Raw genomic sequence first — 23,600 nt, forward strand, 5'->3', positions numbered from 1 at the left:
TTTAAAACTTAGTATCCAAAGTTCATTTTAAGGCACCATGGTTTGATGGAAAGAGACCTTGTTTTATATATGTCAATTGCTAGTTTTGCAAAGTTAGAGAAAAATTCTAATCCTACATTTCCCCATTACAAAATGAAGATTTAAAAAAGCTTTGTAGATGTGTTGGAAAGAATAAGAGAATTATATAATATGCCTGCAATGGAATACATGGAACCTACTGTTTTCTTCCCTGTTAGTATAGTTTTACACAGAATACTAAATGACATGTTATATGACACTGACTTACATTCACTTTCCTTTAGCCACCATTAAACAGTCATGTCACAAAATTCCTGGTGTCGTCAGTCTAATTTATTCTTGATTGTGCATTTGTCAGTGAAGACTTTTTTAGAGGCCTAAAAGATTAAATTAATCCTTATGTTATAAAAAGGGAAGAGTCTAATATTTGGCCACTTTCCCCCCAAAAAAGGGACCAATTCCAGAAGGTATTGTAAATGTCCTATAAAATTTTCTGGGGTTGTGATCTGCATGGGGAAATTCACAAGCTGTCTTCACAAATTCCTTCTTGTATGAAAACTCTGATGCCTGCAGGTAGGTAAACCAATCTTTCAAATATTTCAATTCTCACTAATTACCAATGAGGTTGGAAAAACATTTAACAAAGATGCCCCAAGATTAGGAGATTAGACTCTCCATTGCCTTCTTCTACCACTGGCGAGACTTTGGGCAGGAAATTTAGAGTTGCAAGCGCCTGTTAACAAGAGCATTTTTTGCTGGTATTGCTGATGCACCCATTCTGCCTATGTGAACTAAATACAAAGTTAGGTTATTCGAAACATTTCTCACTGAGTAAAATCTGTGGGGAGCTTCTGGGTAGAACCCTCACTTTTGATTATCTTATCTTAAATTCTTTGTCTAACTATTCTTGAGATTTTATTTTTCAGTTAACAGTATCCATCAATCACAAAGGCTAAATGCTTTTATCTGTATGTTTCATTCTAGTTAACTCATTCTTTAATACTCTAAAAGTCAACTGTCCTTTCAGTTTTATTCTGAAAACACACTACTATTTCAGCAGGCTTTCAGGCACTTCCATGTTACAGCTTTGTAAACATACTGTAAAATTTTCTGGGGACCCTGCTCCAGGTCTAGCAGGCAAGAAAGCAAAGTCATCTTCATGGGCTCTGTCCTGTATGCAGTAACCTGCTGCCTGAAGATAAAGTCAGTCTTTTCAGATAAACAGGATTTAACAATGGGCACCCACACAGCCTTTGCATCTCTGCAGTGCATCCATTAGCAAGAAAAATAAATAAATCTTGTTGCCTTCCTCTGGCATCAGCATATATTTAGATGAGGACAACTGAGAAAAGAAGCCCCTCCTGTCACAAATAAGCACATTCTTTGGGTCAGTGACTCACCTGTACCAACTAAGTTCAGACTTATTTACTGGACTTGCCCCCATGAGTAAAATCTGCGCACTGCTTTCTGGGTCTAAATCCTCACTTTGATTATCTAATGAACTCTTTGTTTATCCTTGAGATTTTATTTTCACTTAACAGCTTGGATAACCAAGAAGGAATACCTTCAAAAAAAAATGATATCTCTTTAAATATAAAATGAATTAGGCCACTGTCGTTCTCTTGGCCAGAGGATAAATGCCATGGAAATTAAAGAAAATAGTTCTAATGCCATGAAACAGAAAAGGTCAGATAGGGTGAGATGATTACGCTCATCATTATTAACATTACTTTGCATTTAGATAGGCCTTCTCCTTTGCAGACTCATTCTCATTCTACCCCACTGCTTGTATTTGAGCAGCTTGAGGAACTCTTGATGACATCAGAGTGATCCTAATGTGTAAGAGAAGCCACAAGTCAAGAGGAGGAGCAATTAACCTTTGGCTTTATTTGCTCCCTCTGGTGGTCATTTGCAAACAACCTGCAAAACTTTGCTTGAAGATAATAAACATACAAACTTAAAACCTCTTCTGGGACTTCCGAATTAAATTTTTTAAATATATTTTTGAAATCTGAATTTTAGATTCTTAACATAGATTTTATATTGTAATTGTGTGTGTTATATTGTAAATGTGTGTGCACACACTGAAGAGTTTAATACATTATAAATACATTCAGTTGTCGGAAAAGTCAAGATGCATTTTTGCTTAGAAAACAGAAAAAAATGTCATGCCTTTTTCAACAGCCCAATGTAACAATAACAACTACTTCCTCTTTGCCAAGAATTCTGCTTATATTTTGATCCTCATTTCCATCTGTAGCAGGGTAAAGCAGGACCCTTCCAAGGCCCTGGCCAGGTCTCACACTTGGCACTCTCTTGAAGGTCACCCCTCCTGTGTCACTGAGGGAACACAATGAGCAAGCAGCTCTCAATATTTCTGTCAGTGTCTTTTCTTTCCTGAATCAAAGAAACTGCTACTGTTACAGGGCAGGGAGAGAGGGGCACCACTGGACCCCCAAACCTGCCTGCTCTAAATAAGTTCTGCCATATACCACATCAAGATAGAACATATAAGACTTTAATGAAAAGAAATTTTAATACAATAAGTATACAATACAGAAGACAAAAAATATATAATTTCTAAATCAAACATCTGAAGTTACCCATCCCCTCGTGGGCAAAAGTCCACCCAAAAGGGATTGGTCCAAAGCAAGGCCTGAAAGCCGCCACAAGACCAAAGCACCTTCTGGACGGGACCTGTAGAAAAGGGTCAGAGATGGCCAGAAAAGTCTGGGAGGGAAAGAGCAAAATCAAAATCAAGATAAACACTGCCATACTCAACCTCCCCATGAGTCTTTCACCCACATCTCTTTCAGGGCCAAGAAATAAACATGGTTTCTTCACATGCTCCCTGCTCCATGTGGCTTCCTTAGGTCTCCTGGCTCTTCATCCTGCTTCCTTCTTCTCCAGATTCCTTCTCTTTTCTTTTCTCTGCTCAGCTCCACCCTCCATTTGAGTGGGACAAGGAACCTGGAACTTCCCCTTTTCCTGGGGACCAGCCTGTTACAATGCCCCCTTTTGATTTTAAACACCATCATACCTATGGTGGCACAGATTCTGGTGGTTCAGGGCTCTTGATCAGTTTTCAGTATGCTATTGGAGTCCAAGTCAACAGAACTGGTAGGACATTCTAGTTAACTTGTATTTCTCTCTCTTTCCCTGGGTTGTTCTATTACCTTTCCCCTTGTAAATAAACCCATTATCGAACCTTTTTGTGTGTGTCTATAGTATCATTGAATCTTAAGCACGCAGGTGAGGACCCACAAACAGGCAACCCAATTCACATGGGGAACTCCTCTACCTATATCTTAGAGTTCTTCCAGATTTTCTTTCCTCATCACATCACTTACTTCATTAAAGTTCCAGTCTTTGACAACTCTCCCTTTACTTTTGTATGCTCAGATGACTCCAGTCCTCTTGCCCAAAAATCCCCTTTTCTTATTTAAATTTTTGACTTGATAATTCTCTTCTCTTTCCCCTCCACAGTTCTCTCAATAGCAGTCTATTTGCAAACCTTTCTTGTTCTACACCACCCACTCACTGCTCACTCATTGCACAGGGATTCAGGTTCACCTAGTGCTCCTGGATTTCATGTTTCCTCCTACAAGGTTGCTGCTATAAATTCTCAAAGTTCTTAAACTCATTATTTTCAAACTAAAATTATTTTCCATCACATGAAAGTGTGCTATACTTCTGGTGTCAGTTAATAGCATCAACACTCAATTATCTATGGTTAAACATCTGTAAAAATGTAATTATCATTTCTCTTTTCTCTCATGTCCCAAATCATTTAAGCTTTCAAGTTCTATTGAGTCCACCACAAAAATCTCTCACCTCCTATTGCTCCCACTGCATCTCCATCCTATTTCTCTCTACTGCTAGTTTCTTCTATCTTGGTTTAATCTTTCATACTTTTCCCAGTGCCTACATTCTAAAGCAAAATGTGATCACCTCAACACTTTAGAAGGCATGTCTAAAATGACCCAATAACTCTTCATTGCCATGAAGTAAAAACACAATGAACACATAAAGTATTCTTACTAAAACAACTGAACCTGAATTTACTCAAACTTCTAGTTCTAATTAGTTTACAGAAATAGATGAACATGTTAAATGACATGTCAGACTTGTGGTTAATCAGATTCAGAGTCAGAATTCTACAAAACAAATGAACAAATCACTTCAAGAGATAAATAAAACCTTGGTAAGCAAGATCGAAGATCTGTCATAAATTTGAATAGACTGGAGACACATGTCAACAAATGTACCAGGTAGATGTTTTAGAGGCAACTTTGACAGAATGCTAGCTGATACTAAGGAATCACTATTAGGTTAGATGCATATATGAAGTATGATTTTTAATCATTCTTTTTCATTAGATATACACTATGAAGCATGAATAATGAACTTGCTATGAAATATTCCAAAGGTAGAAGAAATTAGATGGGGGTAGATGAAGCAAAATTTATGTGTTGATAATTGGTGAAGCTAAATTATCAGTATGAAGCCTTTTCATCAGCTTCACTTAGTATATATTGGAAATTTTCCATAATAAAAAAATTTTTTCAAAGTCCCTATTTGTGGTATTCAAAACCATTAACAACACCCCCTTAGAATACTTTTCTAGGCTAACATGTAGATGTGCTTTATCTTCATGTTTTACTTAACTTGCTAAGCGCTTGGGTTAGTAGATCTGGACTCATGCAGATAGTCCGAAACACTCTGCTCACTATTCTGGAGAAGTTAAATGACTTCTCCTCTGGTAAGTTAGAAATCTTATATAAGCAATATAGTTATCTATTGACTGCTCTATGTAGGTATGTTCTTGCCCTGGTATGCTTCAAACATAAGAGTATTAGCAGATTTGAAGAAGTAACATATGACAAAAGGTATTTCAGCTTCCATGATAGATTTGGATAAGTAGTTTCAGATGGCTAATCCTCATTTTGTAAATGTACTGTGGTTCTGTTACTTTAGCTGATATAAACAATGAACAGAAGTGAAACATTGAATTACTTCTCTTGAGTTCAGGTTTTAGGAACCTGTCAGACATATCTATCAACATGATGAAAATCTCAAAACCTCTGTAACAATATTGATGGATTGCTGTGTGGTACTTTCTGAAACTGATTATGTGCATTTTGGTGGTGATCAACACTTCAAGATCTTTTTTCACACACACACACACAATTTTTTTGTGCTATATAGTATGTCACATTTTCTTAAGTATTATTCCTAAATAAATCTGTTAGCATATACAGGCAGTTTAAAACTTATGAGACAAAAAAGGGCACCAATTAGGCAAATTTTGAATGAAATTAGTCTCTCACAATTTTATCATTCACTAACCAATAAATTTCACATCTTTAAGCAGTCATTATAATACTAACTACAATGAACACTTTGTATGTTAATGTGGATATAAATTATAACTCCAGGAAAAGGTCTTTTGTCATTTGCCATTTGCTACTACTCATTTAGTGTTGAGGGATAACCCCCACCTTCCATATATATTTAAATGATTTACTATTCAAATATAATTACTCTTTCCAGATATAATTAGAGAAAAGATTAGGTTTGTACTTACCAGGAAATCTACTGTGGAGGTTGGCATCACAGTTGTAGCTATTGAACTGAGCAGACCCCGGAAGCACTCTAATTGTTAGAAGCAGCAGCAACCATATTTGTTCCATTGCAAAACCTAGAAAAGAGTTTCTTATCATGTGGATGTCAATAGTCTTCATTGTTATTTGCTGGAAACACTGAGGTTGCTCTCAACACACTGTAGGACAGGATGTATACATGTAGTTAAGTTCATTAAATGTTTAAGAATTATTGGAAATTATTATAAACAATGAAGATAGGGATTTTCATACATTATTTCAATATTATGTTTATTCTTTGGCTTCAGCTTGCTAAGGGTGACAAGGTTGAGCCTTTTCTGGTGGAAGAGCTATAGCATAACTCATTAAGTTAACAGAAGAAAAATTCTCTATCATGAATGGGAAGATCGATCCAAGTATCTGACAGATTAGAGCAGTGTAACTAGGCAGACTGATCAATTTAGAGATAAATCTACACTTTAAAATATCAATACATAAAAAGTATTGAGGGATTTATTGCTTAATACTTGATCTGACAGTATTCTCAATATTCTCCATGACTATATAGTGTCAGGAAAAATTTCTCCTAATACTGCCACTTCTCAAATCAAGGATCTGTCTTTTTTTTTTTCAAGAAATACAAGAATAATGCAAAAGGAATAGTAGAAAAATACTATAGAGAAGTGACTCATAGTTCTTCTAATGATTGCCTGTTTGTGGTTAGTAAGGACTAACACAGATGTATGAGAACACTGAAATCTTAGGAGAAAGTAATGATATTTTTAATATGACAGAGTGGGTTGTAAATAGATAGAAATTGACTTTGATTCTTAAATACCAGTCAGTTTGGTGTTTAGTGTTATTTTTCCTAGATTCCCTTTTATTGGCTGGATAAAATTAAAACACATCCCATTAGTGACCAACTAATTGCCAACATATACTTTGTGAGCTGAAAAAGAAATCTGTTCATTGGTATTCTGTATCCACACACAAACAGCAAAAAGAAAATAAAATTATAATATGGTTTATTAAAATACTTCAGTACATTTTGAAAGTTTGGGGCTTGGGAAAAAATTGCATTTTACTTGTTTTTAAAGATCAAAACTTAGATGATTAATCAAGGTTTTAGCAAAAGGAAGGAAATGCATTTTGCTTTTGAGCCATCATTTTCGCATAACAAGTTTATGGTGAATGAAATCACTTGGGTGAGGATGTGGGAAAGAAAGACATGAGTTTACTCTCAAAAAATCGACTGAAAAATATTAATTCAACAGAAGCTTCCTTCCTTTCACGTTATAACATACTGCTCAGATGACTCTAATGAGTTTTGGTAGAAGAGCCGTATGTCTGGTTAGCACAGTCCATTATAAAAAAAGAAGAAGGCAGCTCACACAGAAGCTGGGTTCTTTTTGCCACTAATAGGTTTTCATTTGTTGAGCACCTCAAGACACTTTAAAGAGACTACAACAGTCTTGCTCTTTCGGGTCTGTGGAAAACTACTAGGAAAAGGAACAGCTTGTTCTGATTGGTGCATCCCACCACATACACCTATTCCACACCTTGCCACTGCCTTCTCATGAGGGACCCTGGTCATTCTCAGAAGGCGACTGAGACCCCACCACTGACTGCCATTCTAGAGATGTCTCCCACCCCTAACGATTCAGTCAGGAATTTTAGTTGGTGGGTTATTTTTGTTATTTTGAGTAATGTCTAGCTTTTGTATTCTCCCAAGGGAGAAAATTAGTGAGTGCACAGCATGCACAAAGAAGATACCACGTGGCAGGTAATTTACCTATAACAAGGTGCTCGACAAGTCCTTGCAATTCATATTCCTTATAGTAATTGAATGAGGGAGCTTAGAGTTCTAAAATACAAACAGTGATGTAGACCTCTTGAATATAAAGAATTATTACTCTATGTACAGACAAAGAGAAATAAGCCTCAGCATACATATGACCAACAGACACAGAAAACATGCTCAGCTCCACTTATTTTGGGAAAATACCAAACAAATCACAATGATATGCCACTTCACACTTGTGAAAATGGCCTATGTCAAACATATTGTAAGCAACATATGCTGGTGAGGGAGTGGAGAAAAAGGAACTCTCATACGTTGTTGGGAATACACAGTGTATCCATATGGAAAACAATGTGCACATTCCTTAAAAGGCTAAAAATAGAAATATATGATTACCAGTGTCTTTCCTATATGTCTGTCCTACGACTATGAAGACACCAATTCAAAAATATGTGCACCCCTATGTTCATAGCAGCACTATTCACAAGATTCAAAAACAAAAGCAATATAACTGGCCATCAACAAATGAGTAGTTTCAGAGACGTTGTATATATGGGTTGATATAATCATATTCAACTGTTTTAAAAGCTGAAATCTAGCTATTTGTAACAAAATGGATGGAACTTCAGGTAAGTAGGCGGAGCAAATGAAGTCAGAAAGTGAAGAACTATTAGGGGAGGTGCCATGTTCCCCATCTCACTTAAAGATGGTTGAACTGAGCACCCAAGTGAAGCTATACAACACAAAGTCAGGTGGGCTCTGAAGGGAATTCTTGCTCCTGCAGCCCACAGTGCACCAGTCACTGCTCAGAATGAGACATGGAAGAAGAAGCATGGAGGAGAGACATGGAAGAGACACAAGAGTGAGATAGTGGGGAGGCTGATAATGGCAGCTGCTAAGATTGGTATTTCTTTTTGTAGCAGATTTCTGGGATATGTTTCAGAAACCATTTCTTATGATTCCCCACCAGAAGGTGTCTTATACTTTTGACAAGCTTTTGAGCTTTAGCCTCACTTCAGGCCAAAGCTGTTTGGCTGTGCATTTACCCACTGGGGGATGGGTAATTCTTGGTGATTTATAAGAAAAAAAATACCTTTTCTTCTACTCTTTATGTTCACTAATTATAATTATTAAATTTCATTCACACTAAGGGTCTGCCTTTACCTTTGTATGTACAGGCAGCCAGATCCCTTTTAGGACATCAGTTTGGGAGTCCCTAGGTGCCCCTTGATCACATGATAGCAAATTATTGGATGTGGGCTATATATTTCATGTATGAACTATAAATAACCCAACATAGTAAGAATAACTCTAAGACTAAAAAATATCGTGGTTTCCAAACAGTAATGGGAAGGGTGATGGGATGAAAAGTAGAAGGGGTCTAATTGCTTATGTAAATGGCACTGGAAATTTGGTGATATGTTGATGTGTGAGGTTCACTCCTGAAATTTATATAGTATTGTAAACTATCTCCATCACCCTTAACCCTATCTCCATCATTTCACTTACACACAAAAACCTAAGCATCAACTCACAATAGCAAACTTGCAGTGCTACTTGCTACAGTTCCTAAAGTTTTTTTCTGAGATGGAAGTACTTGAGATTGGTGATGATGTCGATTCCTTTTATACCCATCAAAGCATAATGCCCTGTTTTCTGAGGTCCCTTGGTCATGGGCAGGTTCTATTCTAACCTGGGCTCTGCAGGACTGTTCTGGCTAAAAAAGCTTCATTAACCTCACATCACAGATAGAATCTGATTTCGGTGGTCTACTCTGGGATGAGCTGAGATGCTTGCTGTCCCATTGTGACAGTGAACTACAGAACCTAAGCAGAAGCATCTCTCATCTCAGCAACTTAACTAAGTACAAGGATAATGCCCCTTCTTAGGTGCTAATGATAGTGTACAAAATTGCCTAAGAGCTAATATTACAAAATAATTGTGACATATTCTTAGATAGTAATGACCTCAAAGATAGAGAGATATATACAAGGTTTTCATACATGCTTATTTCTTAACTTAGTGCCATCAAAAATTTTAATTGATGAAGAGAGATCAAGAGGGAGAGGACAACTGTATGCATCATGATGAATTTTAACGAATTCAGAAGTACTGATTTTGAAAAGACACACTCTAATGTTCCAAAGAGATTTTTCAGATAGAACATCTGTACATCTCAGAAGGCTGAGAATTTGGAAGCCTTCTAGGATACTATATGTGAGAGATCATACTACTCAACAGAAAATAGTGTGGGACCCTTGTGTTGTGAGAGCAGTTGACTTCTGGTACATAGAATGGGGCTGGCTCCTGAAAAATATCACCAAACATATTGCACACATTTATTGATAAAGCGAAGCTGTCATCTCTTTCCCAGAAAAAAATAAAAAACAGATCTGTGTATATATGTATGTACACAAATGCTTTAAGCAATAAACATCATATTCCTTCATTAAAAAATAATGAACTATAGTTATGTCTCTGAATCTGGTACTAATAGAATGTGTGTTTTATATTGAACAATGCTAAGAAAGTCATACGTTTGATAGTTTGTTATCAAATATTTTTCTTAAAAACTTCTTCCAAAATACTAATTTGTAATTCAGAATTGAAGTCAGAAAAAACTATTTCAATCTCAGTTCACCCTGAACTTTACACAAATTCATACTGCTCTGTCAAAAATACTGTTCAATGATCTTTTTTGATATCTCTTTTTTTTTAGGTCTGTTATTTGCCAGGCACTGCACTGTGTTTAATATTCAGCTACTAACATGGTTTTAATATTTGCCCATGTTACAAATGTGAAAACTAAAGTCTAAAGCATTTAAATAACTTGCCCAGGGTAACAGACATAGTAAATGGCAGAGCAGAATTCAAAACCAAGCTTGACCTTTGTAATTATTATGCCACTCTGGTTGACTTAATTGGAGTTTGTCAAATAAATAAAATTAATGTGCTGCTAATTTCCAGAAAGTAAATTATATTACTAATGTATGCTTAAAATATGCTTTGAACTAAACGATTCAGATGATTCAGGCAAAATATTTTCAATATCTACATAATTGTCATGACTCAATTAGGAATGAGTGCATAAAAATATCATTCTTTTCACAAATTGACTCAATGATAGTGCAAGTGAGTTGTATGCCAGAATTTTGTAAAGAGCCTCATGCATATTTTCTAACAATGAGATAGGTTATTTATTCTCCTTACTCTGGGATAAGAAAACTAAGACACAGACATACTAAATAACTTGCCCAAGGCTAAGGAGCCAATCAGCATTAGAATCAAGATTCAAAGCACAATGACTCCAGAAACTATTGACTACTGCATCGCTCTGGTCCAGGAAACAATCCTTTTAACACCAAATCACATTTGGCAATTGCTTGGCAAATCTGACATATCAACATCTACATTTATTTATCAAATATTATTAATGCCTACATGTGTCTGGTACTATCCAGGGTCTAAGTAACAACAACAAGAAGAAAAAACTTATATCTGCATAGAACTAATATTCTAGTGAGGGAAATTTGAAGAAAATATAGGTAAAATAGAATGTGTTTGTGAAAAGTAGTAAGGAAAAAAGTAAAGCCAAAATAAATGATAGAAAGTTCTGAGGTGGTAAGGAGGTGATAATAAAAATTCAAATGGGGTGGTTAGGGCTATATAATCAATCTATATAAATGAAGTATGCAAGGAAATATTTTTTAAAAATCACTTTTGAACTACCAGTTCTACATGACTTTAATTGCTACTTTCAATTTACTCTCCTCTTTTTTTTTTTTTTTTTTATTTAGCCATTTCCCAAATAAAACAGATTTTAGTGCATAAATTTGAACACTTTGAACAGCTGCATTAACCTTTTCAGATGAACAGAGGTGGCCCTTAGTGACCAAGAAAAGTAATTTCTTGAATAGCACCACTGTGACCTGAGAAAAAGTGAACATATCTAAAAGTGCCTTTATGTACTCATGAGAAACAACTTTTGCAAAAATAAATGAGCTCAACAATTTAGCAAAGTTTCATACTGCCTTAATTTTATTGCCTTTATATAGGTCAGTCTGTGTGATACTGTTTAGTTGAGAAGATAGAAAATTCAAAACAAACATTTCTACAAATGTTCACTCCTCAACCCCAGTTTTATATACTTTAACTAAAAGAGAATTGATTGCTTTATCAGATTCATGAAAACATGAGTGCATTCCTTGACCCAAGTCCTTGTCCCATCCTGTCATCCTCAATGTCCACTCTGCTTTTACTATCAGCTTCCCCACAGGCTTGCTGGCCTCCATAAGAGTATCCTCACTCCCACTGCTTTTGTATCAATCCCCCAACCTACATCTCAAAAAAGATGACAGGACTATTAGTTCTATTAGTTCCCTTGAAACAAAGACACAGAAATATGTATATTTTACAGAGAATCAAAGCTTATATTTAAGGAACAAAGGCCTACACCTACCTATGAAGCTATGGATAGAACCTAGATAAGATCTGGCAAAGAGGCACTGCAACTGTGCATGTGGAAACAGTCCTGCTCAGTGAAACCTCATGCTGTTACACAATATTGCCTCAAAAAAAAAAAAAAAAAAGGAACTATGATTACCTTTCTCTCAAAATTACCAGCTTTAAAGTTCTGAAGACCATGACTATTTAATAAAGAAACATGTTTTCTAATGGCTTGTCTAGACTGAAGCTCCATATTCTTTATCTCCCTGTCATCCTGGATCATTAAAGTACAATTTAAAAGGAAAATGAAAATATAAAACTTTCATCAGAAATAATCTATTATTATATACATACACATTCTTCAACACAGTGTCCTTGTCTTGATAAACAAAGACTAAAAACACACCGCGTATATCTAGAGTAATGCCTCAAACAAAGAAGGAAATACTTTTAGCCATCAAGAAGACATTCAAAAATTTTATGGCTCTAAAATGCTGATGTACACCATACGGAAATATGAATGCTAAAGGCTGCTCCTAAGAGAAAAACATACTCCAATTTTCTCTGACATGAAGTGACTGTTCATTTATTTCCCTTTGCCCAACTTTCTCATTTATCTTTCTGTTGAGAGTTTTCTCAAGTAATCTATAGCATTTAAATGATTTAGTGTTTACTTTAGAACATTTGTTTTAGCACCTATGTTTTGGGGGTACTGAGATATCGAACAAAGTTGCTCTAAAAGCTTTTTCTTAATAACTTGCCAAGTTCATTTTCAAGATACTTGCACGTTTTTATTCTTCTGAAGCAGCCTGGAAGAAATGTTACTATACTGGTATCCTTCCTTCTCTGATGAAGTAAAATCTTAACAAATTGTTAAAGAAAGCAATAATTCAACTAGTCTGTTTAAATTGTCATGATCCTTTAATTAAATGATCAATATAGTATGATTATTTCATGATGGAAATACTTCCTTTTTCCATAGAGATTATATACAAAATACTTATGTGCAGGCAGAGAATAGGAATCAGCCAACCCAAAGGGCTACCCTGCTGATAATTCTGGTTAAATGTCAACCCACTTTCAAAATTTACATGGGTGCTGTATGGTAATGGAAAGATTACTAGATGCCTCAGTCAACACACTTAAGAATAAAAATGTGTGAAATTAATTAGTCCTGGACTACTTGATTTCTGCTGTTAATGTGTTCATTTATTTATTCAGTCTATAAGTTTTATTGAGCAGGTTCATAGTGTCAAACCCAGGGCACTGAGGACTAGTAATGAGCACAACAAACATGGTCTATACCTTCATGGAACTTACCAATTAGAGAGGGACTCAGTCATTAATGATTGCATGCATAAAGATATACTTTCAAAATATATTTGGCAAGTATCCTGAGAAGAAATTAAAAAGATGTTTCAATAATATATAATAATAGAACCTAATTTAGATGGGAAGTAGAAATAAAACACTTTCTAGAAGTAGCACAATTGATAAAAATTTCACAGTTAACTTAAGTCAAATGAAGACTGGGAAAAGCTCTCTAGGTAAAATTTGAGCATACCACAGGTTCCAAAACATAAAGAGAGTTCATATATATTTTTTTTAATTTGAAAGAAGGCCCATGATGCCAAGCAAAGAGAAGTGGGGAGACAAGTCTAAAGGTATAGACAAGTAGAGAGAGGTATTCCACTTTTCCTAAATGGAATGGAAGCCTTGATGGTTTTTGAGTGGAATGACATACACAATTTTAAATTATTTTGAATAGGAAATAACAAAACTTTGTCTTAAATTCTGGTGCAATGTGAGTGACACAAAGGAGTCAAGGATGCTTCTCAAGTTTGTCTTTGTCAACAAGTAACTATTAATACCATCTATTGAGATAGGGCAAAACTGGGGGAGGTGCTTAAGGAATGAGAGTGAGTGTAACAAGATATTAGTGGATTAGCAACGAATGTACTGAAATCTAGTTTTTCTGTTCAGAGGTGTCCTAAAATATGAAGCACATAGTAAAAGCCAGTAAGCAGTCTTGCTTGAAATTACAAGAGCAATTCTCTGTTGGTGATCACGGAGTATCTCCCACAAGTAGACTATGTACTGACAGGAGAGTATTTACAATGCATTCAGAGGGACAGAATCTCACTGAGCAGTCTGGATCTATAGCTACCCCATAGTGTCCAAAAGGAACACTGCGAAAGGAGCTCCTCAAATTGCCCCTCCTTATGAGAGGTATGTGAGTAATAGAATATTTCCAATGAATTTCCTTCTAATAATTGTTGTTGCCCAACAGTTTTTTGTTTGTTTGTTTTCCCTCTAAAGAAAATGAAAATGAAATCCCAGTGAAAAGAAAACTATTGTCTAATTCTGAACTCCAGATATTCTTTTTTAAAGTCAAAGTAGAGAAAATGGCTTTAGAAATCTATGGGTTTTGATTGCTAAAGACAAAGGAGATTTTGACTCACTCCAGGAGCCAGGCTTAGAGACTGAGCTGTGGGTTTGTCTAAACCCCACAGAGAAGACATGAGCCAAAACAGGCACAAATGCAAAGTTCTGCCCCACACAAAGAAGCTTGGAAAGGAGTGGGGAAAACGAGTGCTTAGATTCTGATGTGAAGCTTTCTTTCTGCTCGCATTATAGACAAAACTATGCAGGCAGAACATGGAATCTAAAAATGTAAGGGACATATCCACGGTTTGTTTTTTTTTTTGGTCTGAAACCTGATAGGAACTGTTCTCAGAGTCCCATGTCAACATGGAAGTCAGAGTTTAGAGACAATGGCAGTAGGGCAGATTTAAACTGAGAGAAGTTGTGAGATAGCTTCCCATTTAGTCTTCCAGGGCTATCTTTAAAAAGAAAAAAGAAAAAACTTCCAAAAATTCTCAAGAGAGACAAAAAGATAACTAAAAATCAAGATGTGTTGTACCTTTCTGGGCAGTTCCGTGGTCCTAGCTAGAGTTGCAAGATGGCTGGTCCAAAGCCTGGGACAGCTGGCGAAAGTGTTAGAAGTTATGACTCCCAGTGGCTCAGTAAGAGGTTGTGTGTGCAGGGGAGGAAATATGGTCATTGTAAGAGAGTATAAGCCACTGTGCCTTTGCTGCTTTGTAAAGGAGTTTATAACTTTTGCCTGTTATCTCGGACTCAGCAATGGAATGGTGATGCTACAGAGACACATCTGTGAAGGGGGAAGGGGCACAAATCACCATTTTCCCCACTGCCACTTACATGCAGCCACCTTGGATGACAAGTCCCGGTACACAATGATTTCTTTCTTTCTTTTTTTAAGATTTATTTATGCATATAGAACCGGGGTACAGGTCAGAGATGCAGGGGTGGCGAGAGGATTCACCAGAGACAGTGGGGTGCAGAACAGGCCAACTGAGGAAGTACACTGCTGAGGGGAGCAGCGGGCGGGTCAGGAGAGGTCTGCCAGACCATATGGAACACCTCTGGGGTGGGCGGGTATGGAACTCATGCTAAGTGGCTTTAGCTTCTTAGTGCTGTGATTTAATCCGCTGTACCACAAGGGAGGGCCCCACAATGATTTCTTAATCAGAGCAGCTACTGGGAACTAGAAGCAGAGCACAGTGGCCAGGTGGAACTATGCCATTGAAAGGCTACTTTCTTGCTTCTACAGGTCTGACTTGCACACTGGTACCCCTAGCCAGTAGAATGGATGGTATCTGACCACATGTTAGCCAATACACACTCTCTCTCCTCCTCTTCTATATATACCTTTTTGTTTAAATTCCTCTCTGCATATCTGCTTTGGGTGTTGCAGCATACAAAAGGTCACTCCATTTCGCCAGGAGGTACCCTGTTCACAATAATACCTAAAGGCCAAACATGAGAACTCTCCATTTAGGCCAATTAAGACTACAAGATGATAAAATATCTTCAACACCAGTATAATCAGTAATTTTAGGTAGTTAGTGTATATAGTAGTAACTATTATTCATTTATATAAAATATTTATATCATTATGAATCTTTTTTGATAGGTATGAATATTATTTACCAATTTGCCTGTTAATTATAACTGCCATTTATGAGATAGGTACCACAATTGTCCCTATTCTACAGGTGAGGAAGTTAAAGCTGGAAAGGTTAAGGAGCTTACTATTTAGATCACTTACCCAGAAAGTAGTCAAGCTGATATATGAACCCAGGTAATAGGGCTCCAGAGTGAGTTCTTAAACCCCACTGAACGGCCTCCACATCCTCCCTGTCCATACATGAAACATGAGGAGGTTAGGATAATGGAGATGAGGAGAATGCTGACTATATGTAAATCATTAACACAAAGGAAATTAAGGCTTAAACCTGACTAAAACTGACTAAATCAAATATTCTCAAAACTGTTAAAATTATTTCTAAAGTTCACTAGACAATTTTTAAAGTTAAAGACAGTAAGTCAGAACTTTGAACTTAAAATCTCCAAGAAAGTGATTTGGATATTTATAGTGAATCTTAATCCTAAAAACTTCAAGATATATTTTTCAGCTGTTCAAACCTCACACTAAATTCAAAATAAGTGGTTATTTTGCTTCACAAGGCATGTTAGAGGTAGAATTCAAATCTTTAAACACTAAAATGACCTACCTCATATAGAGATGCTTACATTTAATTACAGGATGAAGGTCAAGAGAAGGGTATCTATCAACTTGATGTTGTCTACCTCACATTTACAGAGTCATAAATAGAATCATTGACTAAATAACATGAAGACTGTGCATATTATTTAAATTAATTGCTTGTCTTTCTCATTTCCCCTCAAGACTTTATATTTGAGTATGTTGATGATAAATGCCAATTTGATGTGATTTCACTAAATGCATAGAATATGTATTCTTATGTGCTTCAGCACTCAAAATTTTTTTAATTAAAAGGGAAACATTTTAGCTACAAATTAATTATATTAACATTAAAACTTTTATACGTTATTTCAGGAGAATATCTTTATGACTTCATAACAATAAAAGATTACCTAGTGATTAAAAAAAATGTTTTAACATTATGAGTTGTAGATTAAGCCTCTTAACAACTACCTTCTAGTGGTTAACTGAGATTTTTAATTTATATTGCTTTTTTATTTATTTATTTATTTATTCATATAGAGCTGGGGTACAGGCCAGAGATGCGGAGGATGAGAGGATTCACCAGAGACAGAGAGGGGAGCAGAACAGGCAGATCAATGAAGCACATTGCTGAGGGGAGCAGCGGGTGGGTCAGGAGAGGTCTGCCTCACCATGTGGATCTCCTCCGGGGTAGGTGGGAATCGAACTCATGCGGAAGTGGCTTAAGCTTCTCAGTGCTGTGCTTTAATCCGCTGTGCCACCAGGGAGGGCTTCATATTGCCTTTTAATTGTTAAAGCATGCCATTATGCAATATATATATGAATATACCTTAAATAGGTATAGGATTGTGTTCGGATTCTCATTCCATCACTGATATCTATGTTCTTAAGAAAGTCACATAACATCCCTCACTTTTTGTTACCTTAGTGGGAAATGAAGTGTTTCACTAGAAAATGACTAAGATTACTTCGAAATATCAGTCAATGAAACCATATTTTAACAATTGCATTAGTAAATAGTGATAAATTCCATAATTCTTTCTTTCTAAAGCCATCCTTCCTATCAAAATTTAGACTTTCCTATGTCAGACAGCTTTAGAGAATAATTGCCTTCCTGACCTACCCATGATAATTGATGAGGTGGCAAGTTCTGCAGCCAGGACACCCTTTGCAATGGGCTCTTTCTATGATAGAAAATCAACAGGCAGTTTCACAGTCTAATCTCAATGATGTTAAAGCATCAGTTCTTCCAATTTTGAATGGTCATCCTTTCCACTACAAAAATGGTAAAATTAAAATTACATGAAATAAAAAGCAGTAAATTGCTTTTTGTATTACATTTTTATTTATTTCTCCTTATGTCTGTATTTCTGTTGTTTTTCAAAGGTCTCAGTGGCCTTTAGAAAGCAATAATCACAAAATAAAATAGGCTGCTGGTAATTTATAACAGTACTTTGTCCTACTTCAAATACATTTTCAACCCTTTTCTCATTAACGTCATGGTTTTTGTTTGTTTGTTTTATTATTTGTGAACCTTTGGGGGTGAAGGTATATAATACTGACCTTCATGACATCACTCTGAGGAATACATCAAAGCAAACAAAGCTGTCTTTGTATTTTAGTTGTGGGAATTGAGGGCAAGTGGTTAAATGGTTTTCCTAGGCAGTGCATGCTTATTATATATAATATGAAAGAAGAAAACCAAAAAAGAGCTCCTGAAATAATAATTCCTAATATCTCTAACTTCTCTAAAAAAAATACATCCATAGAATAATACTTTGGGACATAATGAAATGAGAGTTACAAAAATGTTAGCCAGTTAGATCTAGTATGATAGAAAGACAGAAAGACAGACAGACAGACACACACACACACACACTTTACTTTAGAATTGATGTCAAAATCAGGGGAGATTAAAGTTCTTACATTTAAACATTTCAAATAGTACATGTTAACTGCTCCTGTTTTATGAATTATAAACAATAATCATAGATCACTGGAAGTGATTATTCCATTGAATCTTTGGCTAGAAATCTATATTTAAAAGGAAAAAAATAAGCATGGAAGCTGACTTTCAAGTAGCAAAAATATTTGTTTTAAAATAACTCATCAACAACTTTGTGTATGTGCAGGAACTATGATACTATTTTAACGACTGTACTGTTATTTCATTTTTTTGTATATTTTAATTCATCATAATTAAAAACCCCAAATCAAGTGATCTAAAATTAACTTACTCTTAACTGTAGTAGCTTGACTAACTCTGTATCTCTCAGACTTTTGTTATCTCTAAATCAGAGTTATATTACCTAAATGACTAAAGAACTGTAATGAGGATTTTAAAATTTGTTTTCTATTGTATTACTTTATTGATGTAATTTTGTATGCTTTAACAGTATAGTTATGTACATCTTCTTGTATCTGTCACCGCTCACCCAGGACAGTCACAGTCCTGCACAATAGTCCATGTGGTTCCCTCCCGCCTTTCCCTCACCCCTACAGCCCTTCTAGCAGTAGCTTCACTTCTATAGTCAAGTTTCTAGGAAATGTTTGGACTTAATTTTGTCAGCTCCTTTGTTTTGTTTCTCTACTCCATAGGTAAATTAATTTAGTATTTGTCTCCTTCTGACTCATTTTGCTTAACATAACTGTCTCCAGTTCCACTATGTTGTTGCAAATGGCGAGATTTCTTCCACTGTACATAGCTTTGTGGCACTCCGTATGTATGTAATTCCTGTTTTCTTTCTATATGCATCGCCCTTGGGCATTTAGATGATCTTCATGACTTGGTTACTGTAAACGGTGCTGCAATGAACACAGGAGTTACATATCTCCCTTCCATATCTCTGTATTCTTTGGGCAGATACCTAAAAGTGGAATTACTAGATCACATGGTACATCTATTTTTAATAGTTTTTAAGACCTCTGTATTGTTTGCTACAGGGGCTGCCACCAGTCCATGATAAAAAAAAAAAAAAAGACCATATATGACAAACCCATAACTAAGATCACATCAAGGTTAAAATCTAAAAACTTATCCTCTAAGATCTTGTAGAAACCAATGATGCCCACTTTTGCACTACTATTCAACATAGTATTGGACTCCTAGCCAGAGCAAATAAAAAGACAAAATAAAAAAGGAATCCAGGATGAGAAAGAAGTAAAATTATCACTGTTTGCAAATTTCATGATAATATACATCAACAACTCTAAAGGGATGCCATTAAAAACTATTAGAAACACTGTATCTGTGCAGTAAAATGGGAGGTTACAAAGCCAATACACAGAAATTGGTTGTGTTCCTATATGCAAACCAAAAACTGGAGAGAAAAAAAAAATCAAGAAAATAAACTCATTTACAATTTCATAAAAAAAAGAGTTAAATACCTTAGAATAAACTTAACAAAGCAGGTAAAAGATATAGACAGTGAAAACTATTAGCGACATTGCTAAAATAAATAGAAGATACAAATAAATGGAAAGGTATTTTCTGCTCTTGGGCTGGAAGAATTTATTATCACTAGGTTATAAAACCTTTGAAAAAGAACATGCCATCCTTTAGCCTGCAGAGTTAATGCAAAGAAGAAATCAGTCTAACATATTTACAAGACCAAAATCAACAGTGGTAAGATACTAGAGAATGAGAGCTGTGAAAGAGAAAAAAGCTATCACTTCTTAAAAAAACTAACATGAATTTTTATATCTTGGATGAGATAAACATAATTCTAACACAATCATAGCTATAGGCAGAGACAGTAATATGAGACAGAATCCTCAATGTAATTTTTTAGATCTGCTTCTTAAACCAAAATAGCCCAAGATATGAAGCACCAGGCAAATTCTAGAGAGTTTGGTGGCTTACAGTCAACAATGTAAGCCATCTTTACAAGCTTTCAGTAAAGGGAAGGTGCTGAGGAAGGAAGGAATATTAGAGCACAATGTACAATATGTGACTGTCACTCATTATCAAAAAATTGGAAACACACCAGTTTAAAACAAGGTAGCACCATGGCATCCATTGATGGAATGTCTTTAACAAACATGTTTGTTGTCCTCCTAGAAGCAGCAAACTGAAGAGCAAATAACAATCCCACTTTCACTATTACCCAAGAACCAAAATAAGAGAAAGTATATTTCCGTGTTCTAAGCACTCAAAGTTTGTTTATCTCTTAAGATGTTTGTTGCAAATATAGATTAAGGAATTAGTGACAATAATCACTCTTTATGGAGGTTTGAGAAGTAAAGGAGAAAATTAGAAATGTACCTAGAAGAGAATTTATATCTTGAGGGAATTTTTCCACCAAGGGAACACTTTGGTAGCATAGATCAAATGCAAAGAAAAGGACTCAAGAGGCTAGAGGGAAAACAATTTACAATGTTTTCTCTTGCTCATTAATACAATGTCATAAATAATCTAAAGGGAATGAAAACCAAACCATATTTTCTTTTCTGTTTCCTGATAGGAAAAAAAAAGTCATCTGATTTGTCGAAAATTTGTTGAGCAAACAAAGATTAGGACTGGCATTTTTTTAGTTACTGTTTACAGGGATGAATTAGTGTCAGTAAAATCATAGATTGGTACAACCTCCAGCAGCACCTTACCAGGAAAACCCCACAATTTCATGTCAAGTATTTAATATGGGAAGAATGGTATGTAGTTAAGGAACAGAGAATGGGCTTTAAGGGAGATGAACTCATTTTCCTTCATAGTGACATGTACACTACTGCTGTTAACCAATAACAGAACTAAACAGCAGAAAATAGAACCTTTGAAAAGTATAAATATCACTCCAGAACTCCACATTCAAATCTCTATCACTGTACCTGAAAAGACTGTTATTCAGTTTTATTCATCCAATCTGTGAATTCTACTAAGAAATTAGTTCCATCTAATGGGAAGCCACCCTGTAGAAAGTTAGTGTATGCTCAAAAAAATTATTTTGACTGTTAATGTAAAAAAGAAAGTATGTCTACAGGAAAAAAATTTTTTTTGAAAAAATATTTGTGGCCCTCCCTGGTGTTGCAGTGGGTTAAAGCGCAGCACAAAGAAGCTTAAGCCACTTCCGCTTGAGTTTGATCCCCGCCTGCCCCAAAGGAGATCCACATGGCCAGGCAGACCTCTCCTGGCCCACCCGCTGCTCCCCTCAGCAGTGTACTTCGTCCATCTGCCTGTTCTGCTCCACACTCTGACCCTGGTGAATCCTCTCACCCTTCGCATCTCTGGCCTGTACCCCAGTTCTGTACAAATAAATAAATAAATCTTTAAAAAAAAATTTGCAAAGCCAAATCAAAATGTCAGGTTAATATTTTGTACATCTTTGTATATCCACAGAATATTCTGTGTTAATTAAAAGAGTTTTAAGAAATATACTCAAATCTCTTCCACCACTGACAAATGAGAACCACTCAGATAGAGAAATAATGTTTTGCTATACTTGTGGTTCTGATTCTAGTGCGTTTTCATTGTTATGACTGGTAAGCAGGTTCACGCACTCTCTCTCCCCCATGATCCTTCAAAGCAGGAAGCTGAAAACAACATTAACGGAACTACAATTCACCTGATACAAGGCAGCTTATAACCAGGGGAATCAATTAGCAACATAAGAATTTATATCATCACAGATAGTGAATTATGGTTAGTTTTTTATGACTTTCATTGAGCTATAACAAATAAAATGAAAGAATTAAATCAGAAACAAACATTTAAAAGAACTTGGGCTTTTTCTTTGCTGCTAGGAGACCTTCCCTCCCTGTTGCTTTTCGCTAATCAAACGATGTAGGATTCTGTTTCCTAAAACATCATGACCCTACACACCGTGATACAAATAGACTGCTTGATCATGTCATGTACCTGTTAAAAATCCTCTGGTAATTCTAACAACTGCTAAGAGGAATTCGAATTCTATTACATTGCAAAAAAGAAAAAAAGTCCCTAAATTAAGATTCCTACTTGCCTGCCCAGCTTCAAGTCTCTATCTCCCATACTCACACTAGCCATTCTAGGCTTTTTTTTTTTCATTCCCAAAGAGGTTGTTTTACACACCTTAGCACAATTTGCTGTCTCAATCTTGGTAGTTACTTGTCCTAGCTGAACTTGATCTCTATAGGACACCTCTCCATTCAGTCTCTAAAGAATCAGCGCATATATAACTCTTCCTTTAAGCTATATTCCTCCATCAAAGCAACACTTCTTGCTTATAAAATTGACTAATTCTTTTTTTTTATTTTATAACAGTTTATTTTTACATCATGTTGTACATTTTTTTTTTCATCTCAATTGTAATCCCCATGGGTTTCCCATCACCAAGTCACCCATGTGCCATTACCATAATTGACTAATTCTTCTGTGTTCCCACCAGAATTGATCCATAATTCTTTAATTGTTCTAAAAATTATATAAAAGCTTAGATCAAAGTTTATCACAGTCAGTGCTATAGATATTTTAGACTGGATAATTCTTTGCTGTGCTGTAGGATGTTTAACTTAAAGGCATTGTAGGATGTTTAAATTTCTTGATTTCTACCCACTACATGCCAGAATTTATAACACTCTAAAATATTTCTAGAAATTTCCAAATGTCTACTTGTGTCAAAAAATCACCTTAGTTCCCCACTAATAAACCTACCAGCTTGATGAGGACAAGAGTATTACATCTTTGTATTTAGAAACTAACAGAAGGTCAAGTCCATTATGGATTCCCAGAAATCTTTGTTAAATGAATTATAATCTCATTACAAAAGGAATATTGTCATAATCAAGGATGTAAATGAAGTATATTGATATCTACTCCTGATCAGAAAAATTATTTACTTTTTAAAAATTACATAACAAATAAAAAATTTTAATTTCATCTAAACATCAACTAAATTAAAATCCTCAAATCAACCTGTCACAAGAAATAATTTATATTGGTTTTATATGATTTGAATACAAAAGAACATGAGGTTTACGGCCTATGTCTTGATTTGAAATTATTCTATGTATGTGAAAGTCTTGGATTAAAATTGCTTGAATTTGGGCCCTCCCTGATGGCGCAGCGGGTTAAAGCGCAGCACTAAGAAGCTAAAACCACTGCTGCATGAGTTCGATTCCTGCCTGCCCCGGAGGTGACCCACATGGCACGGCAGACCTCTCCTGACCCACCCACTGCTCCCCTCAG

The 23,600-nt window shown here is 35.7% G+C and overlaps 1 protein-coding gene across 1 annotated transcript in view; it reads right to left on the minus strand.

The window, feature by feature from the left end:
- The window catches only part of ZPLD1 (zona pellucida-like domain containing 1), a 58,943-nt gene that overhangs the window by 31,383 nt on the left and 3,960 nt on the right, over positions 1-23,600 (minus strand). The window contains exon 2 of the mRNA XM_004675239.2: positions 5,606-5,719. Within this exon, the coding sequence (XP_004675296.1) occupies positions 5,606-5,711 (106 nt within the window). The 5' untranslated portion in view covers positions 5,712-5,719. The remainder of the gene's footprint in view (positions 1-5,605; positions 5,720-23,600) is intronic.

This window comes from Condylura cristata, unplaced genomic scaffold, assembly GCF_000260355.1.
Source record: "Condylura cristata isolate star-nosed mole 26May11 unplaced genomic scaffold, ConCri1.0 scaffold00003, whole genome shotgun sequence".
In the NCBI taxonomy this organism is placed as follows: domain Eukaryota; kingdom Metazoa; phylum Chordata; class Mammalia; order Eulipotyphla; family Talpidae; genus Condylura; species Condylura cristata.